This window comes from Trichechus manatus, unplaced genomic scaffold, assembly GCF_000243295.1.
Source record: "Trichechus manatus latirostris isolate Lorelei unplaced genomic scaffold, TriManLat1.0 scaffold00076, whole genome shotgun sequence".
NCBI classification, from domain to species: domain Eukaryota; kingdom Metazoa; phylum Chordata; class Mammalia; order Sirenia; family Trichechidae; genus Trichechus; species Trichechus manatus.
This window is the reverse complement of record NW_004444012.1, coordinates 6,557,901-6,580,757: the sequence shown is the minus strand read 5'-3', so window position 1 is coordinate 6,580,757 and position 22,857 is coordinate 6,557,901. Positions and strand designations below refer to the sequence as shown.

The following is a 22,857-nucleotide window of genomic DNA, read 5'->3' as shown; positions in this document are numbered from 1 at the left end:
ATCAGGAACAGAGAGAGCACATAAGTACATCCCTTCCTCAGTGCAAGCCTTAGACCTCCGTATGTGCTACCAACAGAGCATTGGGTCCACACAGGAGAACTCAACATGCCAGATGGCCCTCAGCAGCTGATATGGTTTCCAGAGAAATAACACCCTTATTCCTCTCAGCCCCACCCCCACCAACAGATACAGTCTTCAGTTTTGCTCTAAAACTAGAGTTGACCTAGTTGTGGATACATTTCTTAGGATGACCTGTGCCCGCTGGGTGAGGGGAGGGAGCATGGAGAGATGGCTTGAGCAAGGTCACAGCTCATTCAGGCCAGAGCTTGGGCTCGGGCCACAGGCAGCTCACCATTCTGCCCCTCAGCCACTCAGCACCTCTGTTGAGTCCAAGGGAACCCACAGACCAGGTTACAGAAGTTATTTCGTCTTTTCTCCCATATGTTAACATCCCTGCTGTTTTCACACAACTGCCAGTCAGCCAAGAACCACCCGCCCCCAGCTCCCTTTCAGAAGGACGTCATGAGCATTAATCTGCACGACCCCCATCCCTTCACTGGCACCCCTCAGACCCCCAGGCTCCAGTTCGGGGGCTCCACCTGGGCTGCTGGCCTTTGGCAGTGCCTCCTGCACCATGGGGCGGGACGCCAGTCAGAGCCGAGCGCCGCTGAAAAGAGCCGTTTATCACACTGGCAATCAGCTGTGCTGGGGCCAAACGGGCAGGGCTGCTGGGCAGGGTCTGTGGGATGCCAGTGCTCAGACCAGTGGAGGCAGAAGTGAAGACAGTGAGGAACAAGGAGCCGAGGCAGCGCTCACGGGCTCGAGGCGGTGTCTTCTCTGCAAAGGGAAACAGCAGTCTGAGCCTTCACTTCTTGGAGTGGCATGGTGCCTTCACCAAAGAAGACTGGGGGATTTTTTTTCCTACACAGTTCTAAACAGCATTCCCCAGCAGTGATTCTCCCTTCGACATGGGGTTGGAGAGAAATTAATCTCTGCTGTGAATTGGGTGGTACTGTATATTTTGTGTTTACTATAACACATCAGTGTAGGAGGGCTGGGGCCCCCGAGAATGCCCTGAGGTTTGGTGAGTCACTAGGAGGGCTCACTGATTTATTACAGTAAAAGATGACAACCGAAGCAGCAGAGGGAAAAGGCTCAGGGGCGAAGCGCAGAGGAAACCAGGTGCGAGCTTCCAAGAGTACTTTCTCAGTGGAGTCACACAGCACACACTGAATTCCTCCAGCATCAAACGGTGACAACACATGCAGAGTGTAGTCTGCCAGGGGAGCTCGCTGGAGACGCAGAGTGCAAGGTTTTCATCGGGGGCTGCTCATGTGGGTACCCTCTGCCCAGCCTGTACCAAAATCCCACACTCCCAGAAGGAAAGCAGGTGTTCAGCACAAACCATATTGTTTGCACAAACAGCCTAGATACTCTTATCAGTTAGAGAAAGGTGGGAACATTCCTGAAATCCAAGTTCCTCAAATGCCAGTTAAGGGCCACCCTTGCGAGTGGCCTTTCTAAGGATAGCAGTCTCAGGCCCGCTGTGTTAACTCTTCTGTACGGGGGTGGTGGGGAGATGACTTGGGTGATTCTTTTAAAAAGCAGGTGGATTCAACGTTGTATTTACAATGGGTGATGTATGCAGAATGTATTCATTGAAATGAGTCATGGGAACTTTTATCTTCAGTAAGACTTTTATTTTATATGTCTCTCTTACACAGTGGTTTTGGTCTTACTCATATTTTTTCACCCCTCAGCAGCCACAGCACATTAAAATTAAAAACAGTTAATTTGCACCTGTTCCATTTAGGCTGTGAGTTCTCATTGGTGTATTCACTCCTCAGGCAGGAAGCTGTACTGCAGGAACAACCCCTCCCCAGCCCAGTCCTGGTGGCTTAACAAAGAAGTTTATTTCCCACTCACACTACATCTCTAACGTGGGTTGGCAGCGGGCTCTGCCGATCACAATCACTCAGGGACCTGGGCGAAGGCGGCTTCATCTTGACCTGAATTTCCATAATCTCTGCAGCAGCAGGAAGGTAACATGGTAAATCACTCACTGGCTCTTAAATCATTGACCCAAAAACGACATCACATCCTCTCACATTTCATTGACTAAAACCATGTCACATGGTCGCCCCTGATTTCCAAGGGGAGAGCTCAGACGCAGAGAACTGGAAATCTGCAGAACACACTAAGGACTCCCACAGCGGTGATGGAGAAGAGCAGACTGCCCCTCCCTCTTGTTGATGCCGACTGAGCAGAGGGATTCTTAGGGACAGGGTCCCGACAAACACAGCCGTCACTCACACTGGACATGTGCAGCTTCGCCCATGCTTTCTCGCTGTCGACCATAATCAAGGCCATTGTCAAATTGAGGAACTATGCTCACCGGAAATACAGCAAACCAAGTTTCCCATTCCCTCTCACTCAGACTGTGGTCAGGATGGTAGTAGAAGGAATCCACACAGGCATTTTTAGTGTGAGGTTAGTATTTTCCCATTAACATCACCTCACATTATTGTAGCACTTTGAAAAGTTAAAGTTGTCGTGTTGTTTGATTTTCATTATAATTCTTTCTCCTAGATAGGGCACATTTTTATCTACGCATTTTTTGAGTATAAAAACAGCTGAGGGGAGAGGAGAGAGACAGTTGAGGGAGAGAGAGAGATTAAATGTTTTTGTGAAGAAAATTACCTTTTTTATCTTAACTTCATCGTCAGACCTGGAACCAGTACTTACATCTTTCTTCAGTACTGTATTCTTTAGAATTTTGAAAGGTATATCTACACCAAAACATTATTTTGAGGAACTACTGTATGTACACATCCACTTGAGCTTAACGGCTTCTGGCAGAGAGGCCATGCTGTGGTAGACTAAGTGTGGTAGACTCAACCAAGCCATGCTGTGGTAGACTAAGTGTAGTAGACTAAACGAGGCCATGCTGTGGTAGACTAAACGAGGCCATGCTGTGGTGGACTGTATGTGGTAGACTAAATGAGGCCATGCTGTGGTAGACTAAACGAGGCCATGCTGTGGTGTAATAAAGACTCCCCTTCTACCACGCCTGGATTCCAAGTGGAGAAGATGCAGGAGAAAGGCAGGAGCGCCTCTGTCCCAGAACAGTTCCCAGCCATCAGCTGAGCAGAGGTGCCCCCTCTTCGGGTTGCCCAGAACGCCAGAGGAGCAGTCCTGATGGGTTTCTTTCTCTCCAGTTTTCCGATTATCAGAATTACCTTGTGAACAGTTGCGTGAAGGAGAACCCCACCATGGAGCGGTCCATTGCCCTGTGCAACGGCATCTCCCAGTGGGTGCAGCTGATGGTTCTCAGCCGCCCCACCCCGCAGCTCCGAGCAGAAGTCTTTATCAAGTTCATCCAGGTGGCTCAGGTGAGTGGCTGGAGTAAGACTTTTGGCCCGGGCTATAAGGTGAATTCTCTACCTTTCTTTTTCCAAGGCGTAGTCTGTCTGAATGAGGGGCTTTCCCTCCTGAGACTGCGCCTTCAATTGTCCCGGATATGTTTGACCTTTCTATTCCTCACACAAGGGCAACATGGAGAGGGCAGCACAGGCCAACTCAGAGTGAGGATAAGGTCTGTATTCTGCTGGTTAAATCTTTAACATTTTTCAAAAGATGCTTCCCAGCTTATACTGGTTTCTCCTCATCTGGCCCATGCCTATGGCAAAGGAAAGCACAATTCCAAGCTTTACTGAGTCTGGACAAGCCTAGATTGCCTTCAGTTTTTGAGCCCGTGCTATGTTAAATGGCTAGACTTAATGTTTGAGGGGCAGAGTTTAAGCATTTGCTAAGAGGGAAACAGACACTGTGGACCCATATTTGAACTCTTCCAGAGATTCTAGCTTCTCTATCCCAGTTACTATCTTGCACAGGTGACTAAGACAAAGCCCTTGCCCTCAAATACGTAAGAGTCTGGTTAATTTGGGTTAAAGGAAATAAAAGACTGCACGTAATGGTAGATTTTCCAACCCTGAATGGTGCAGATGGTGTAGACAGACCCGTGTTTCTCAGTGTTTCTCAGAGCATTATCTGGAGGCATGCTAAGAGTACAGACCCCTAATTCCCAGATCCAGGGAATCAGTGTCTGTGGTTGGGGCCAGAAATCCATGTTAAACAAGTACTTTGGGTGATTCTTAAGAACCATCGATCCAGACAGTGGTCTACAGACCAGCTGCAACACAGAGAAGGGCATGGCACCTTGCTAGGTTTGCGACCCACCTGTCTGCAGTTAAGCCTAAGGGGCGAAATGGACAGAAAGCTGCCACACCGGATTGTTAGTCTTTGCCCACGATAAGGAAGACTTGCAGCACAGGGAAGAGAGGCAGCCTCTTCCCTCCCAGGCAACTGGCATACACAGTGACTCTGTGTCCTCTTTTCTGCGTCACAGAAGCTCCACCAACTACAGAACTTCAACACATTGATGGCTGTCATAGGTGGGCTGTGTCACAGCTCAATCTCCAGGCTCAAGGAGACAAGTTCGCACGTCCCGCACGAAATCAATAAGGTCAGTGCTACTGCCTTCTCTGTGGCCCTCGGCAGCATCCCCAGAACCACTGTGCATGTGTTCTCCTTGAGGAGAGCATTTCCAAAGCGTACCATCCCCCATCCACCAGGCAACGTACCAGGGAGGTAAACCCCAAGAAAACCTGCAGGATGGGGAAGTTAGATTTCAGAGTAACTGTGATGAGTCCGGCCACTGCACCTCTTCCTGCTGGGTCAGCTGAAATAATGTGTGTGTGCCTTTTCCCCGTGTACATATGTTGTAGGTAGGTGCCATCAAGTTGACTCCGACTCATAGTGACCCTACGTACAAAAGAAATGAATACTGCCTGGTCCTGTGCCTTCCTCACAGTCATTGTTACGCTTGAGCCCATTGTTGCAGCCACTGTGTCAGTCTATCTCCTCAAGGGTCTTCCTCTTTTTCACTGACCCTCTGCTAAGCATGATGTCCTTCTCCAGGGACTGGTTCCTCCTGATAACGTGTCCAAAATACATGAGATGAAGTCTCGCCATCCTTGCTTCTAAAGAGCATTCTGGCTGTACTTTTTCCAAGACAGATTTGTTTGTTCTGTCACTCCGTGGTATATTCTTCACCAACACCACAATTCAAAGGCATCAATTCCTTCTTTCATCTTCTTCATTTATTATCCAGCTTTCACATGCATATGAGGCAGCTGAAAACACCCTGGTTTGGGTCAGGCACACCTTGGTCCTCAAAGTGACATCTTTGCTTTTAACAGTGTAAAGAGGTCTTTTGCAGCAGATTTGTCCAATGCAATACAAGGTTTGATTTCTTGACTGCTGCTTCCATGGGTGTCGATTGTGGATCCAAGTAAAATGAAATCCTTGACAACTTCAACCTTTTCTCCGTTTATCATGATGTTGCTTATTGGTCCAGTTGTGAGGATTTTTGTTTTCTTTCTGTTGAGGTGTAATCCATACTGAGGGCTGTAGTCTTTGATCTTCATCAGTAAGTGCTTCAAGTCCTCTTCGCTTTCAGCATGCAAAGTTGTGTCATCTGCAGATCACAAGTTGTTAATGAATCTTCCACCGATCCTGATGCCCCATTCTTCTTTATATAGTCCAGCTTCTCAGATTATTTGCTCGACATACAGATTGAGTAAGTATGGTGAAAGGATACAACCGTGACACACACCTTTCCTGACTTTAAACCACGCAGTATCTCCTTCTGTTCGAACGACTGCCTCTTGACCAATGTACAGGTTCCTCATGAGCACAATTAAGTGTTCTGGAATTCCCATTCTTCACAATGTTATCCATAATTTGTTATGAGCCACAAAGTTGAATGCCTTTGCATAGTCAATAAAACACAGGTAAACATCGTTCTGGTATTCTCTGCTTTCAGCCAAGATCCATCTGACATCAGCAATGATATCCCTGGTTCCACGTCCTCTTCTGAATCTGGCTTGAATTTCTGGCAGTTCCCTGTCAATGTACTGCTGCAACTACTTTTGAATGATCTTCAGCAAATTTTACTTGTGTGTGATATTAAAGATATTGTTCGATAATTTCCGTGTTCTGTTGGATTACCTTTCTTTGGAATGGGCACAAATATGGATCTCTTCCAGTCAGTTAGCCAGGTAGCTGTCTTCCAATTTTCCTGACATAGATGAGTGGGCACCTCCAGTGCCACATCCGTTTGTTGGAACATCTCAATTGGTATTCTGTCAATTCCTGAAGCCTTGTTTTTCTCCAGTGCCTTCAGTGCAGCTTAGACTTCTTCTTTCAGTACCATTGGTTCTCAATCATATGCTACCTCCTGAAATGACTGCGTGTCGACCAATTTTTTTTGGTACAGTGACTCTGTGAATTCCTCCCATCTTCTTTTGATGCTTCCTATGTTGTTCAATATTTTTCCTGTAGAATCTTTCAATACTGCAACTCCAGGCTTGAATTTTTTCTTCAGTTCTTTCAGCTTGAGAAATGCTGAGCATGTTCTTCCCTTTTGGTTTTCTAACTCCAGGTCTTTGCACATTTCATTATAATGTTTTACTTTGTCTTCTCAAGCTGCCCTTTGAAGTCTTCTGTTCACCTCTTTTATTTCATCATTTCTTCCATTCGCTTTAGCTACCCTATGTTCAAGAGCAAGCTTCAGAGTCTCTTCTGACATCCATTTTGGTCTTTTCTTTCTTTCCTGTCTTTTTAATGACCTCTTGCTTTCTTCATGTATGATGTCCTTGATGTCATTCCACAACTCAGCTGGTCTTTGGTTATTAGTGTTGCAATGCGTCAAATCTGTTCTTGAAATGGTCTCTAAATTGAGGTGGGATATATTCAAGGTCTTACTTTAGCTCTTGTGGACTTGTTTTAATTTTCTTCAGCTTCAGCTTGAACTTGCATATGAAGAATTAATGGTCTCTTCCGCCAGTTGGCCCCTGGCTTTGTTCTGACTGATGATATTGAGCTTCTCCATTGTCTGTTTCCATAGATGTAGTCGATCTGATTCCACTGTATTCCATCTGGCAGGGTCCACATGTATAGTCACCGTTTATGTTGTTGAAAAAGGTATTTGCAATGAATAATTGATTGGTCTTGCAGAATTCTATCATGCGACCCTAGGGTCGTTTCTGTCACCAAGGCCATATTTTCCAACTACCGATCCTTCTTTGTTTTCAACTTTCCATTCCAATTACCAGTAATTATCAATGAATCTTGATTGTATGTTTGATCAGTTTCAGACTGCAGAAGTTGATAAAATCTTCAATTTCTTCATCTTTGGCCTAAGTGGTTGGGGCATAAATTTGAATAATAGTTGTATTAGCCGGTCTTCCTTGTAGGCGTGTGAATATTACCCTCTCACTGGCAGCCTTGTACTTCAGGAGAGATCCTGAAACGTTCTTTTTGACGATGAATGCAGCGCCACTCCTCTTCAAGCGGTCATTCCCGGTGTAGCAGACCATGTGATTGTTCAATTCAGAATAGCCAGTACCAGTCCATTTTAGCTCACTAATGCCTAGGATATCGATCTTTATACGTCCCATTTCATTTTTAACGACCTGTGGTTTTCCTCGATTCACACTTCATACGTTCCACGTTCTGATTATTAATGGATGTTTGCAGCTGTTTCTTCTCATTTTGAGTCATGCCACATCAGCCAATGAAGGTCCTGAAAGTTTTACTCCATCTACATCATTAAGGTTGGCTCTACTTTGAGGAGGCAGCTCTTCCCCAGTCATATTTCGAGTGCCTTCCAGCCTGAGGTGCTTATCTTCCAGCACTGTATCACTTTGTCATACTGTGGTGGCTTGCATGCTGCTGTGATGCTGGAAGCAATGCCACCACCAGTATTTCAAATACCAGCAGGATCACCCATGGTGGACAGGTTTCAGCAGAGCTTCCAGGCTAAGACAGACTAGGAAGAGGGACCTGGCGGTCTACTTCTGAAAAAACTGGCCAGTGAAAACCTTATGAATAGCAGCGGAACACTGTCCATGTACATATGCTACTGAATAATCAGAGTCGCCATTTTTAACACTAGCTGCTTTGCTCCAGCTTCCTGCTCCTAAATGCTTTCCTAGAAGGGAATAATGGTTCAGCTGACAATAGTTCAATTTGCATATTGAGTGTAGTTGTATAGTGACACATTAAAAACCTAGCTGTCCTGAACACTTGAAGAATGACATCCTGGATAACAGAATTTTCCCAGGTAGTTGGACACGAACTCTTTATGTTGTAAAGAGTACATTGTAACAGATAATGTTTCACTAGGAAACATTTTTCTTAAATGTCCTAAGCACTTTTCTACTTTATTAGATTTTACAGAATATAAATTAAGCTTTTCTTTATGATGCAGAGTTACTGTAAGTCACTGCGACATGTTAAAGATATAAACACAGCTGTGTATGCTATGGGTTAGACAATGACTGCTCTGTGGGCATTTTCATGACATGTAAGAGGACCAGCGAGCCATCCCTTAATATACTGAAACCCTAATCCTCCAGGCTGGCACGGAGGGAGACTCTCTTCTTGGGGAGAGATGCCTGAGCCTCACAGCCCCTATCCCTTCTCCCCAGATGTTGAGCCTCCCTTTGGGGAGTCTCTCATTCATCTCCCCTGCTGTCACAAGCCTGGGCTCTGGGGATACTGCCCAACTCTCCTCCTCCCAATAGTCTGGTCAAAAGGGGAATCTTTAGTTACTTTTAATTTCCTGCAATTCAGCTGAGACCAGGCTGGAACCACTGAAAAAATTACCCACATCTTAGAGGTGACAGAAGGGGAATGGTCACAAGGATTAATATTCCTTCAAGTTAGCCATGGACTTGACGGTGTCAGATTACACCCACACTTCACACACACACACTGTCTGCCAGAGATACATGAGAAGAAGGCAGTCTTACCGTCCTGAGGTGATCGAGAGAGGCCGACTCCAAGATTCAAGGTAGTTATCATGGAGAAATGGTACTTCTTCACATGATTATATTAAAAGAGTCTGGGGCACAGTATTTAAAATGGTAGTTTGTGTGATAACATGACAGACGTCTTTGCTTCTGAGAAGGCTGGCCATCACGTGCTGTGAACTGCTTGTTGACTTGAACCAGGTCTGAAAAGAACCCCCGATGTGGCTGCCCCCTTTCTGTGCTGACGGGCAGCCGTGCCCACTGCCGGGGCTGAGGCAGGGTGCGCTCTCACACAGAGCCCCCTGGTGCCTTCACCTCATCCTCTTTTGTGTCCTTCGCTGAGAACTGGTCTAGTCTCCTCAGTCTCTTTAGTTCAGGGTTTCAGTCTGGGGATGTCACCCACCTCCTAGACACAGACCCCCTTTCGGGGGTCACTGCAGGAAGGCCCACAGAGTGCCTCCTAGAGGAGAACATGCAGTAGACCACCGGAGCTCCACCCTTACGTGTTTCCCCGTGTCAACAACACAACACAAACAGGTGTGCAATACACCGTCTGTGGAAGCACTCCCAAGACACTAGGGAAGGGAAGTGTGTGGCTTGGGGCCAGGGGCCAAGGGCCACTGACTTTTCACGATATACTCTTAGACCTTCTGAATTTCTGAAACAGGTGCTTATACTATGTATTTCTTAAAAGAAATATATTTTAATCTAAAAATAACTAAAACCTTGTTTTAAACTGTTGTCTAGAATCAAGTCAAGTATACTTTCTGCTTATAATGTACCCTGGGCTGTCTGACTTGCGCTGAAGTTCTAGGGTTCGGAGTCACAATCTGCACCTTTTGCGTGAATCATCTCTTCCCCCGCGTGTCGGGGATGGTGCGAAATCGTGGTAGCAGACACTACACCCCCCCAGTGTTGCCTGTGACTGGCTCTGTTCTGCCTCCCTAGGTCCTGGGTGAGATGACTGAGCTGCTGTCCTCCTACAGAAACTACGACAACTACCGGCGAGCCTACGGGGAGTGCACCCACTTTAAGATCCCCATCCTGGGGGTGCACCTCAAGGACCTCATCTCCCTGTACGAAGCCATGCCCGACTACCTGGAGGACGGAAAGGTGAACGTCCACAAGCTGCTGGCCCTTTACAATCACATCAACGAGCTGGTCCAGCTGCAAGAGGTGGCCCCACCCTTGGAGGCCAACAAGGACTTGGTGCACCTGCTGACGGTGAGGTTCACACTGGAGAACGTTCACTGTGCTCTTTCCGCGTGCCAGGCACCATTCTATGCACCTAAACATATGGTAGCCTGTTTCAATCTTCATAGAAGCTCCATGAAGTAGATATTATTATTATCCTTATTCTATGGATGGGGATACTGAGGTACAGAGACATAACTTGTCAAAGGAGCACACATTATTCAGGTAGGCCATGGGGCTCAGGAGGCTGTGCTCTTAAACAGTAGGCCATTGGGATCTGTGGGAGCGTTTCCCTACCCTCGGGAAAGCATGCTAAGCTTTCCAGGGGGCACCGACTGGCCAGTCAGGATACAAGGCCTGGTAAGAGATGGAGACGGTGTGTTCTCCTAACGGAGGGCAAGGAAGTGAGTAAAAACATCAGGTTTATCATTTGGATCCTGCCACCATGGCTCAGATTCCTGCCCCTGGAGGTCTTCGAGCCCAGGGTAGGTGACTGCTTGTCAGCGATGCCGTAGAGCAGGGTGAGACCACATGCACTTCCTTCCAGACCTGCAAGCTGTGTGACTGTGGGGACGTTAACTCTCTAGGCCTGTTTCCTCCTCTGTAAAATCAGAGGGGTTAGTCTCTAGATGACTTCTAAACATCCCTGTCCATTCTAACATTATACAATGTTTAACCTGTTTTTTTTTTTTTTGTTGTTGCGGAATGGAATAATTTCTTACTTCACAGGAGCATTTGCTAGAGCCCCAGCCTTCACCTCCGGCTGGTGTCTAATTCTGTTGTCTGATCCTAGCCCTTTTGCTAATTAGCCAGGCACCCTTCGTGCCTCTCTGCCTCAGACGTCCTCATCTGTAAGAAGAGGCACTGCACCTAAACTTCTCTGGGTCATAAATCCTGTGAAGAAAACTGTGAACGCTCTTCTCAGAAAAATATACATAAACTATGTACTCAAAACTACGTGTGCAATTTCAAGGAGTCCAGAACCTCCTGAAGTCCGTCTGTAGACCCTAGGTTAAGGGCTAGTTCTCTCTAAGACCTCTCCTCTCTAAAATGCTGTAGTGCTGGGGCATCTGAAACCACTAACTCTTAACATCCTTTCATAATTACCTATTATCATCTCAAGGGGGCTCTGTTGCTGGATACAGAATTTTTAATAGTATCCGGACACACAAACTATCCTTTCAGATCTCTTGTCTGCTTCAGGAGGGAACAAGTGAGGTGTGGAGCATCTGGCAAGATAAGGTCTTTGGCGCTACACACAGAGGTTTAGACAGGAAACCAGAGTTAAGAAGAGGGCATCCTGGGACGTCTCCAAAATTTAAAAACATTTTAGGAAGGACTAACAGTTGCCCTACTGAAAGAGCCGGCATTACCCCCTGCAAACTTTGTGAATTTTAAAAACAAACTGCCAGAAGCGAAAGAGTGAACCAGTGGGGAGGACAAGCAAGAGGAGGAAAACGCATCAGCTGTGGGAATGGCCCACAGCACCTTAGTGATTAACCCAGTTCTGCTCTGATCTGCAGTTATCCCTGGATCTCTACTACACGGAAGATGAAATCTACGAGCTTTCGTACGCCCGGGAGCCAAGGAATCACAGAGCCCCCGTGAGTTTTTGTGTAAAATGCCCGTGCGTAACAGGTGACTGACAGGCAGATGGTTGAGTTGTTACCTAAAGAACAGCCTTTTAGTTCAGTTCAGTAAATGTATGATGTTTCTGCTATGTGCCCAACCTTGTGCGAGGCACCGAGAAAGCTGCAGCCTCTGTGTGAGGAGCGGCTCCTGTCCGTGAGGAGCTTACCACCTAGTTGGGAAAAAAAAGCAAATGCGTTGCTGTTGAGTCAGTGCCTACTCATAGCGACCCTATAGGACAGAGTAGAACTGCCCCATAGGGTTTCCAAGGAGCGGCTGGGGGATTCAAACTGCCGACCTTTGGGTTAGTAGCTGAGCGCTTAACCACTGTGCCACCAGTTGAAATGATAAGACTGATACACGAATGGTAAATAACTATATACCGTGAGTGTCAGATGGGTAGTGGTGGGATCAGTCAGTGGTTTGCAAACTAGAGGAGGGATTTGTATTGTGGGCTGCAGTGACATCGCCCCACATTAATTAAAAGTGTCTGCACGTGTTTCTTTTCTGTGATTTGCTGGTAATAATCAGAGCAATATGCATGCTAGACAGAAGCTAAAACTTCAGAGGAGTTCCAGCTTGGTAGGTCGAAAAGCCCAATCATCCTATCTTCACGGGATGAGAAAGAGCAGTCTGCTGGAGTTTATACGTCTTGTGCTAAGAAGCCATCAAAGTAGTGCACAGCCCTGGCACTGCACACAGTAGGAGTTTCACAGGTTATCTGCCTAGCCTCTTCTACAGCCAGGTGAAATAATTTTCATCTTTCTTCTGAAGGACAGATAGTCCCTACAGTTTCCTGGGAAGCGTCCCACCCAAAAGCAGGTGGTACTCAAGGGAAGAACTGATTGCTTATAAAAAATTCCGTTTACCTGTCCAGGTGGCTAAATTCATTGTCACTACAGGGAAAGGTCAAGTGCTGGCTTCCTATTATAGGGGAAGCTATTCACCGAAAAAAATGTGGTAGGTCCCCCTTCCAGGTGTTACAAGAGGGCATTTTAGTGGGAAGGGTACCATCTCCATTTTCAGAAGAGATTTTATTTTGGGCTAAGCCTCACATATTTAGAAATGGATCACATCTCAGCTTGTACAGGCCTCAGATTTTTTTTTTTTTTTTATCTGTCTTCCTGCCTCTTAGCTCTTTTCCTCATGATCCACATCTCTCCTAAAAAGTGAACAGGAAAAGAGGAGATTTAAATGGTCTACTTTACTCTTTGTTGATAGCTCTGACAAAAGGTTTAATAGAGAAGGAATCTGAACTCAGGTAAATTGAGAACTTTAAGTTCTCTGTAGATGCAGATAATGTATGTGTAAACTGTAAAGTACAATACATGTGTTAGTCAAGATTACTGTCACAGATTCAGTTATATACGGCTCTGCTCCTTGCACTGCCCGTAATAGGGGTTGTCCATGGATTCAGCTGTCAGCCAGTGGGAAAGGAAGGAGCTGCAGATTATAATATTGCATCACAGTCATGAGAATTTCTCTGAACATTTCATTTTAGCCACTGACACCTTCAAAGCCACCAGTCGTGGTGGACTGGGCCTCAGGAGTATCTCCCAAACCTGACCCAAAGACCATAAGCAAGCATGTCCAGAGGATGGTGGACGTAAGTACCGCTGTGTCTCAGGCAAAAGCAAGGAACTGCCTGCTTCAGGCCTGCATGTGGAAGAGCAGGGAGGGGAGCACGGTGGTGGGAACCGAGGGCGAGAAACTTGAAACTTGTTCACGTGTGAGCAGAGGAAACCACCGACTTCTCATATTGTGGCTGCAGAACGGTTCAGAAGTGACGTTTTGCCCACACACTGGCTCATACTGGGGGAGGGGTGTCTCCTACTGAAGACCTAGCAGGAGAGCGTATGGTTAAAGGTGGCTGGCTGACTTGGGGGCAGAGAGGTGTTGGGAAACGTTTGAGTAAAAGTGAGGGTGACAAGGAAAATCTAAAATGGAAAATTTTGGCATTGCTTGATCCAAAGCGCTATGGGAAGTGCTGGGCGGGGGCATATACTTTCTCCTCGTGGGCCACTGTTCATCCTCCAGGGTATCAACAGAAAGCTAAGAGCCAACGAGTGCCAGACTAACGAGTGCCAGACTAACGGGTGTGGGACTGGGCGGTGGGGAGCACTTGCAGCTAAGCTGTCCAGAGCCGCTGCACAGAGCAAGTGCAGTCTAGCCAAGCAGCGACAGATGGGCAGAGCGGAGGGGGCACAGGCCTCTGTGCCATGAACCAGGAGTTCACAGTAGCCAGAGGTGACGGCGTAATTGAGGAGCCAACGGAACCGAAAGCACATGGCCAGCCTCCAGGTGCTGGTACCCGCAAAGGCCTGGGATTTGCTAGAATTTAAGGGGTGTGTTTCCTCATTCCTCTCATTCAGGCTGATGGGGGGCTTTAACCCAGCCACCCCAGGCCCCTGTCAGTTGGCTAAAGGGAGAGATGACTGGTTTCTCTCTGGGAATCACCAAAGAAACTCCTTTTTCATAGTCTGTCTTCAAGAACTATGATCATGACCAGGATGGATACATTTCTCAGGAAGAGTTTGAAAAGATTGCTGCAAGTTTTCCGTTTTCCTTCTGTGTGATGGACAAAGACAGGTGAGGATCTGTGGACAGGACTATGTGGCTAGGAGCCCTAGTTAGTGAGAGCAGGTTTATGGGTGTGCCACTAGACTCATTGGAAAGCCGCGTTAGTGGGTGTCACCAGACCACTCTAAGCTCAGGTGTGCTGCTGCCGGAGTCCCTTAAAGAATCTGGAGCTGAGCAAGCTCTCATCAGAGGAATGCTTGGCCTTTAGTCTGGAGCACAGCAGACCACGTAAAAAGTGCATGCTTTTACAAACACCTCAGGAGTGAAGACTTCATTCATCTACCAGCTTAGCAAGTCAACTGTAAACAAGAAAATTTTCAGTCTTTCTTCTTGCTTTGTCCTTAAGGATTATGGGAAACTACTATTTATCAATGTTTTGTACATCGACTTTGCTCAAGGTTACATAGGTTCTATCTTGGTTCTCTACATGAAACCAAATGTACGGTTGGTGGGTTCTGGTTTTGCACTGTCCGAAGTCAGAAACTGTGGGGTGAGGCATTTCCCTCCGTTTGCATACATTTTACATCATTTCTTTTTCAAGTCTCATGGACAGTGGTCAGATTAGTTAGGAAAGGCTACTTTAGCCAAAGACCAACTCCATGGACGTGAGTAACGCCATCTCACGTACTTCTTACACACCATCCATGTACCCGTACTAAGAGGAGGGCTCAAGGACGTGATCATCAGGTTATAATACACACTGACTAGCACCACAGAGTACAAAGAAAGGCCATTTTCTAGGGCTAGAATCCACCCTCGCTACCAGCCCGCGCACCCAGGCCTGGCTCACATCCTGCCTCTGTCACTTCCGGCAGGGAGGGCCTCATCAGCAGGGATGAGATCACGGCCTACTTCATGAGGGCTAGCTCCATCTACTCCAAGCTGGGCCTGGGCTTTCCTCACAACTTCCAAGAGACCACCTACTTGAAGCCCACCTTCTGTGACAACTGTGCTGGATTTGTAAGTTATTCTTAGAGTGCTTGAAGGGTGAAATTGGGGAAGGGTACAGGACATTTATATGGTAAAGACAGGCCCAGACCTCAGGAGTCTTATTAACGCATCCCAGCTTAGAGCCTAAGCAAATGCCTGGAGTAACACTTGTTCTCATCTTTCCTCCCACTTCCTCCTGATGTGTTTCCCTCCCTGGTGATAAAGCCTGAGAGGAGTGATGTGGAAATGTTGGAAGTATTTGTATGCTGTTTCAAATGTTAGGCAAAAGAAATGGGAGACCCCTTGTGTGGAAGGAACTGCCTTTGAAGAAATCGTGCTCTGCCCCTCATCCATCCCACCCCATCCAGTAGTTTCCTCCCAAACGGAGCTCCTGACCTCAGAACTCCATTCATGTTCCTCAGTCTGGAGCCCTGAGGAGCCTGCTTATCCTGAGATTCCCTCATTTCAGGCCCGGAGAAGGCCCGGATCATGAATCCACTATAGTGAGCTTCTCAAGCACATCTGACTCTGATCCGCACAAACTTTTGCTACTTCTGATTTAAGGTCAGGAGAGACAAGGCATATGAGAGAGAAGAGGTTTCCCTCCCACTTGAAGTAGGCAGTGGAATCGGGGAAAATAAGAATGGGTATCAGTGTGTAGCCTGAAGGACCTGTGCATTCTAACTGGCTCGTTTGTCTCGCAGCTCTGGGGAGTGATCAAACAAGGATATCGATGCAAAGGTAAGGCTCAGCTTTGCCCATGGCTTCGATTTCCCTGGTCTGTCTATGGGGCTCTCCTCAAGAGCATTTTCTACCTGTAGTTGTCCATGCAGTCCACGGCTTCTCGGCAGAGCTCATGTCCTCATCCCCTCGAGCACCCGAGAGGGACTGCCACCACACGGGAAAGGAAGGCCCGGGTGGCGAGTCATGCCACATCCCCTTACAGGACCCTCTCTCGCCCTGGGTATACGGATGGCTGGTAGGAGAGTCCACCCTCTAACAGTCATGAAGGGTGGGTCCCCAAAGAAAGGGGCAGAATCACTTCTGGAACAGAAGACAAAGAGTTCCCAAAGCCCCTGTCAGCTCCCTTCCTAGGTAGATACCGCAGGGCATTCACTGTCCTTCCTTGTACCTGTGAAATCTCAGGAGTGAATTTCACCAGATGGTCTCCTTAGAGCAGGTAGTATGTGCAGGATGTTATTTCTCTCTGAAATAACAGGACGCTGCCTCTGATTCTGAGCGTCACTGATAGGGCTATAACAAGACAGTGAAATCCAGGTTTTACCAAGTGAGAAAACTGCTAGGCCTGTTGGGAATGTTTGGCGTCCTAGCTCCAGAAGCTAGGACAGGCGTGTGTGACTGAAGAGCACTGCATGAATTGGGTTTTGAGAGCCTGGGGGTGGAGAGAGAGACATCCTGACCAAGTGTCTTGTCCACAGACTGCGGGATGAACTGCCACAAACAATGCAAAGACCTGGTTGTGTTCGAGTGCAAGAAGCGAGCCAAGACCCCAACGGCTCCTGCGGAGAGCAGCTCCTCTGTGGGGCCAGTGTCCAGCCTTGGCTCACTGGGAGCCAGAGACCTGCTCCACGGTAAGTAGATGCTGGAAAGTGACGGGGGGGATAAAGAACGGAGGAGGAAAGAGTACCTTGTTAGGGCCTGGGTTTCAGTTAAGCTTGGCCCCAATTGCTAGGCCAGGGCTGACCCCTCCCACAGTTCTGGACTGTCAGCTCCCAGCCTAGGTCTCAGACCTAAGGGAGCTGAATAGCAGAAGGCAAATTAGGCACAAAATCAACAGATGTTTACTGAGCACCTACAGCAAGAGCAGGAGTCCCTGGAAGGTGCCAACAGTTAAGCGCTCAACTACTAACCAAAAGGCTGGCAGTCAGAACCTACCCAAAGGTGAGTCAGAAGAAAGGCATGGCGATCTGCTCCGAAAAGTTCACGGCCTTTGGTGTCGCCATGAGTCGGAACTGACTCTGTAACAACTGGTTTTGCTTTTTGGTTTACACCAAGTGCAGATACTGACCTCTGGCCAAGACTGCCACAAGTTAACATTTAACCAGCCCCCTCTATCCTCATCCCAAACTCAAAACAATGACAGGGAGAACAGGTATATGCATGTGTATGGGTGCGTGTGCCGTAACATGCAGAATACATAACACACGGTATAGAAATAAGATATTAATTTAAAAGGCACAGCTGTACTCCAAACAAAACAAGTGTCTCCAGCTCAGAAATGTACTGAAAGCACACTGCAGTTAGTGGGGGCTGAGGCCCACCGGCCTGCTGGTCCAGGTCCAGAAGCAGGCAGAGGCGGCCGGGGATTTGATCTGTGCAGAGTAGCAGAGACCAGAACTGCCTAAAGCACGGATGGCGGCCAGGGCCAGGCTCATTACTTACAAACTAAAGTAGGTAATTATAAGATTTCTACTATTAGAACTGATGACTTAGGTTACAAATTAGAGGACTTTTTCTGTTGTCCGGAAGCCATTTCAACTATACCAATCCAGTGTCTTAGCTACAAAACTCAGTAATAATAGAAAAATACAATGTTTCAGTAGAAATATATACTTTTTAAAAAGCACTTTTTCTTCTATAATCATTTAATTTCTCAAACCCTGGGAGATTTTTTTTTTTTTCCATCACCATTTAACAAAAGCCTGACTAGAATCCACCATCTGTGTTTATTAATAAATGTTGTACAGGACCTGACTTTCCAGAGAGCCCAGAATTCCTGCTGAGTCTGCAGAACAGTCACTTGAGTATCGGCAGTCTACCTTAAAGCCTGCCACCCACCCCAAATATGTCCACTTTCACTCAGCTTTTCCAAGAAATTATTCCTCATGGTTAGCATTACCGGACCGGGCCCTAGGCAGGGTGTTGGTTCAAAAACACCGAAAGTTGACTCCTTTGTCCTTTCCCCATCCGTACCGAATGAGGACGGCACATTTTGGGACTCACTTCCACACAGCTAGAACCTTTTCCCCACAGTTAGGCTATGCCCCATTGTACAAGCAGGCAGATGGGTCCCACAGAGTTCCTACCAGCTGCTGGAGAGCACCTGCATCAGGACCGAAACTTGAGTACTCAGAGGTCCCAGATTACCAGGGTCCACAGAAAGTATTTATGGAGCACTTTTGTCTGTACTGACTCTTATCCCTTTAATTCATGAAACTACCGAACTGAGGCAGGAGTTTCAACTTACCTACAGAAACAGGAATCCTCTAGGCAACCTCTGTGCAAAACAGGAAAAGATGCCCTTTCCTCAGGGTGGGCGCAGGCTGATACCAGTGGCTGTGGCTTGGCCAGCAAAGCCTCTGGAGTTCAGCCTTCACTCTCTCCCTATATCCGGTGCCTCAAAATGTCCAGTTTGGGCCTCCGGAACTCCTAGAGCAGTAAGGTCTCATCTGAGACTAATGCGTCGATCTAGCCCTTCTGGGCTGGAGTAGTAACGTGTCACCATCTCCCTACAGGACCTGAGGAGGGACCTTTTACATTTCCCAACGGGGAGGCTGTGGGGCACAGTGAGGAAAGCAAAGATCGGACCATCATGCTGATGGGCGTGTCACCACAGAAGATCTCTGTTCGGCTGAAGCGGACTGTCGCCCACAAGGCCACGCAGACGGAGCCTCTGCCTTGGATTGGCGGTGACAGTCCTTCTGGTCCTTTTGTGCTATCCTCCCCAAGGAAGGCAGCGCAGGACACTCTCCACTTGCTTCCCAGTCCCCCATCGCCGTGCCCCAGCCCGGTCTTGGTAAGAAAGCGGGCTTTTGTCAAGTGGGAGAATAAAGAATCCCTCATAAAGTCGAAGGAGGAGCTCCGTCATCTCCGACTGCCAAGCTTCCAAGAGCTGGAACAGGTACTTTCCCTTTCCTCTTTCAGACTCTCTCCTCCCAAGTTGTCAGAGGGGGGAGAGCGGCGTCTCACATTTAATACAGGAGGTTTAACGTGGAGAGGAAGAGAACTGGGGCTAAGCCCGGAGCAGCACATGAAGTGAACTTAGAGCAGGTTGATTACTAGCTGGATAAAACAAAAAAAAGAAGCAAGCCAAATAAAAAGAGAAACCGATCCTGGCTTCTTCACAAAGCAGCCAGTGTGGGCCCAGGTTCACACTGCATGAGTAGAACAGGATGTACCAGTTCCCTGATACTCCAGTGGTGCCAGCGCCCCAAAGCTCTGTTCACAGCAGGCCCACTGAGAAAAATCAGTTTATATGGGTCGCTTTATTGTGCTACCAAGGCCACCCCCCACCTTTTTTTTTTTTTTTTGGTGTAACCTACTCAAATCTTTCCCTCTAAGAGGCCTTTGTTAACCTGTTTTATCAGGGTTTGGTTTGGGACCTTCACAGTTGCCTGGGCATCTTCCCCAAAAAGGCAGGTGATCTAAGTACTACAAAAATAAAAATGGAAAAAAGGAGAATGTAGTGTAAGTTACCACAGAAAAAGCCTCCTTCTTAATGTAAATGAGGGAAATCTAACACCTCAGGGAGTGTGCTTACCTTCTGCACACACTGGAGCAGCTAAAGCAACAGCAGCAAGCAAATGCACATATAGCGATATAATGTATAAAAGCGTAACAGTTGTGGCACAAGGAACTGTTTTAAATTAGGCTCACGGTGTCCTAATTACAAGACACATCATGGAGGCATTGGAAAAGGCGTAATTAAGTTTACCAAGAAAAGGAATACAGGCGTTTGGGAATGTGGTACCAAGGTTGGGAGCCGGGGACAGAGAAGCTTTAACAAGAAAACGCAGGGGAACAAATGGGGAAGGGAAGGGAAAGGAGAAGGGAAAGTGGGACACGGAGTAGAAGGACCTTCAGCTAGGGACAAGATGCAGTTGTCCAAGTCTTCCATTCTGTAGGGCTCATTATGAAGGTACTTGTTGTTTAGAGTACAGGGTTTGCTTAGACAAACCCCTTGTCTCGGGACAGTCGTTTCTTACCAACTGTAGATAACTTAAGACAGGAATGCAAGGATACATTCGTTTCAACATTATCATTCATTTTGTTAAAGGAGAATTCCTTAAGTCTGTCTTTCTCCCAAAGCATCAAGGTTTGCCCTGTTTTTGGAGGCCTATTAGTACAAACCCAAAACCAACATCCACCTAGTTAAATTTCTTTAAATAGTCCTGCATTTACGTAGTGAAGCTAGCCAAGAGGCCTCAGGATTCCCCGCCTTGCCCTCAGTGTTGTACCTTCCCCGTTAGACTCCCAGGAGCTGAACTAGAGAAACATTTGAATGAAACAAGTTAGATAATATATGTGAAGAACATACGACCAAATGAAAAACCGATTTTCTGGATGAAAGGGACTGTCTTGCCCGAGTCTTTTTAAGAAGTGCTTCAAGAATCAAGTCAATCAGGTGGCAAAATGTGGGTTAGACAAAGCCCCCTTTAGGAGCAGAAACTGCCAAAAGCAACTTTTCAGAACAATGAAAGGAACTTTGAAAGATGATCTCAATAGAGCTGAAAGAGTTTTGGTCTTGGAGACAAAGCTCTGTTTTCAGTCCCAGATGTTTCTTTTGCCAGCTGGTAAACTCTGTGTCCTGACCGGTCACCTGTAAAATATGGGGCTTGGGCTCCGTGCTCTCTAGGTCTGCTTCCACACTCTGATGTTTGGCCTGCTTTGAAAGGGGACACTTAGCGGGTGACCATGACTTCCTTATGCAAGAAGTAGGTGGCAGAGAAAGCAGGTGAGTTAGGCCCAGCCCTACCCATCAGTAAGCCCTCTCACCATCTTCTCTGTCACCTGCTTGTTCTCACCCTGGTGGCAGGGCCTACAGACCGGAATTCTCTCTACGTTTCAGAGGAACACCAACGAGTCCCACTTTCCCCATGAGTAAAATCCCTGTTGTGACTTGTCTAGTTCAACAGTCCCACCTACAATAACTAGCCAAATTAAAACAGTATTTAAAATAATCCATAATATACATTAGTATTTTAATATTTTGTATGTGTAGACCTCTGAACCAGCACAGGAAAAAAGACAAGGCAAAGGCCCTTAGGGTCGGATGTACCTAGGTTCAAATCTTCATACTATGTGACAGCTCCATTTTCTGCTTCTCTAACACTGGGACACCACCTGTCTGCAGGCTGTTGTGAGGATGAAGATGCTGTGTTATCATGCAGCACAGTACAATGCACAGCGCAGGGGCTCAGCATCACAGGGGAACCCACAGAGCCGGAACTCAGCAGGACTGCCTTGCTTTTCCAGGTCTCACAAGTTTTCCACCTTTGACAGGGTGTGGTCTTGACCACTTTTCTATCGCTTGTTTTAGTGGAAAATATTCGAGTTTTCCTTCTCTGACAGGTTTCCACCTTGCACAGGTTCCAGCTTTCAGAGGTTTCACTGTATAGAAGCAGTGAATTGATAGCTCTCTAGGTAATGCCGGTTGAGAAGAGCCTTACGTACCCAAACTGCCCATATGTCCTTTGGGAATAGTCAGTGGGGTATGAACACTGGACTCCAAGTCAGAAGACTGGAGATCTACTGTGGACTCTAGCTACACAGCTGTGAAGTGGATCACTACACCCCAGTTTAGGAGGTGGGGTAAGAGTCTTATCTTTATCAAAGGGGATATTAGTTTTCAATGATTTAGGAAACAAAAGCCCTAAATTATATGAACTGTCAGATCTCACACAATGACAGTACTCTGAGTCACTGCTTTTATAGCCCAAACCTGACAAAAGACTGCTTCTGCTCTGCAACATCCAGAGGTCTTGGCATTATCCACCTAATGCCTGGAAATCATTTACTCTGCCTGCTAGCCACTCACGTCTTTCGTATAATAACAAAGACTAATTGCTGTTTGCACATGCTCATTTGATACTTACCCGTTTTCTATTCAGGGCAAAATAACTGTCTTGAAAATAGTTTTTAATTCTCAAACACAGTGAATGGGAAATGCCAATCAAGTGTAGAACTTCCAGTATTGTAACTGATTTGCTATTCACTGCTGCTTTATTAACACACCTCGTTCTCCCTTCCCTTTAGGAAATAAATACCCTGAAAGCAGACAATGACGCCCTAAAGATCCAACTGAAATACGCACAGGAGAAAATAGAGTCCCTCCAGCTTGAAAGAAGCAATTATGTCTTAGCTCAGATGGAGCAGGGTGACTGTTCTTAACCCAGAAGTTTAAGGAGCACAGACTGGAGAAGAGTGTCCTGGTAAGCCTGTGTCTTGAACTGACTGACAGAAAGACCCAGGAGCCTCAGACGGACCTGCTTTGAAAGGGTGCTTGTAAAAGGAAAGGCCAGTTACTCTTTTTGACCTAGAAGATTCCTGACGTGCAGCACTGTTTCCTCTTTCAGTCAACTGAATCAGAGGGGAGGAAAGCTGAAGAAGGCAAAACTTTGCCATTCATAGCACAGACTTTTTTCTGGGACTGTCACCAAGAGTGCTGAAAACGTGACTGTCGTTTCCTGACAAAGTAACTTCTCCTTATGTGGCCTGCCTGGCTGCTGCTGCTTTACAGCTGAAATCCCTGGGAAAGGAATTTGCTTCCTTCCTGGTCTTTCTGGGAACTCAAGAGATTTACTTTGTCCCATCCAGTCAAAGTTGATTATGGAAAAATACTCATATTCCAGAAGTAGATTGACTTCCTCTCTGTCCCAGCATTCTCTCTGAATCTGGTCCCTGC

At 46.9% G+C, this 22,857-nt stretch overlaps 1 protein-coding gene across 3 annotated transcripts in view; it reads left to right on the top strand.

Annotated features, from left to right (window-relative positions):
- Nucleotides 1–22,851, top strand: part of RASGRP1 (RAS guanyl releasing protein 1) — a 78,785-nt gene extending 55,934 nt beyond the window's left edge. For all 3 annotated transcript variants that reach the window (XM_004380612.2, XM_023735118.1, XM_023735119.1), the window contains 11 exons: nucleotides 3,219–3,392; nucleotides 4,409–4,525; nucleotides 9,828–10,103; nucleotides 11,597–11,677; nucleotides 13,204–13,308; nucleotides 14,182–14,291; nucleotides 15,098–15,242; nucleotides 15,917–15,953; nucleotides 16,652–16,804; nucleotides 18,689–19,074; nucleotides 22,209–22,851. In XM_004380612.2, coding sequence (XP_004380669.2) covers nucleotides 3,219–3,392; nucleotides 4,409–4,525; nucleotides 9,828–10,103; nucleotides 11,597–11,677; nucleotides 13,204–13,308; nucleotides 14,182–14,291; nucleotides 15,098–15,242; nucleotides 15,917–15,953; nucleotides 16,652–16,804; nucleotides 18,689–19,074; nucleotides 22,209–22,343 — 1,719 coding nt within the window. In that variant the 3' untranslated portion in view covers nucleotides 22,344–22,851. The remainder of the gene's footprint in view (nucleotides 1–3,218; nucleotides 3,393–4,408; nucleotides 4,526–9,827; nucleotides 10,104–11,596; nucleotides 11,678–13,203; nucleotides 13,309–14,181; nucleotides 14,292–15,097; nucleotides 15,243–15,916; nucleotides 15,954–16,651; nucleotides 16,805–18,688; nucleotides 19,075–22,208) is intronic.
- The last annotated feature ends 6 nt before the right edge of the window (nucleotides 22,852–22,857 follow it).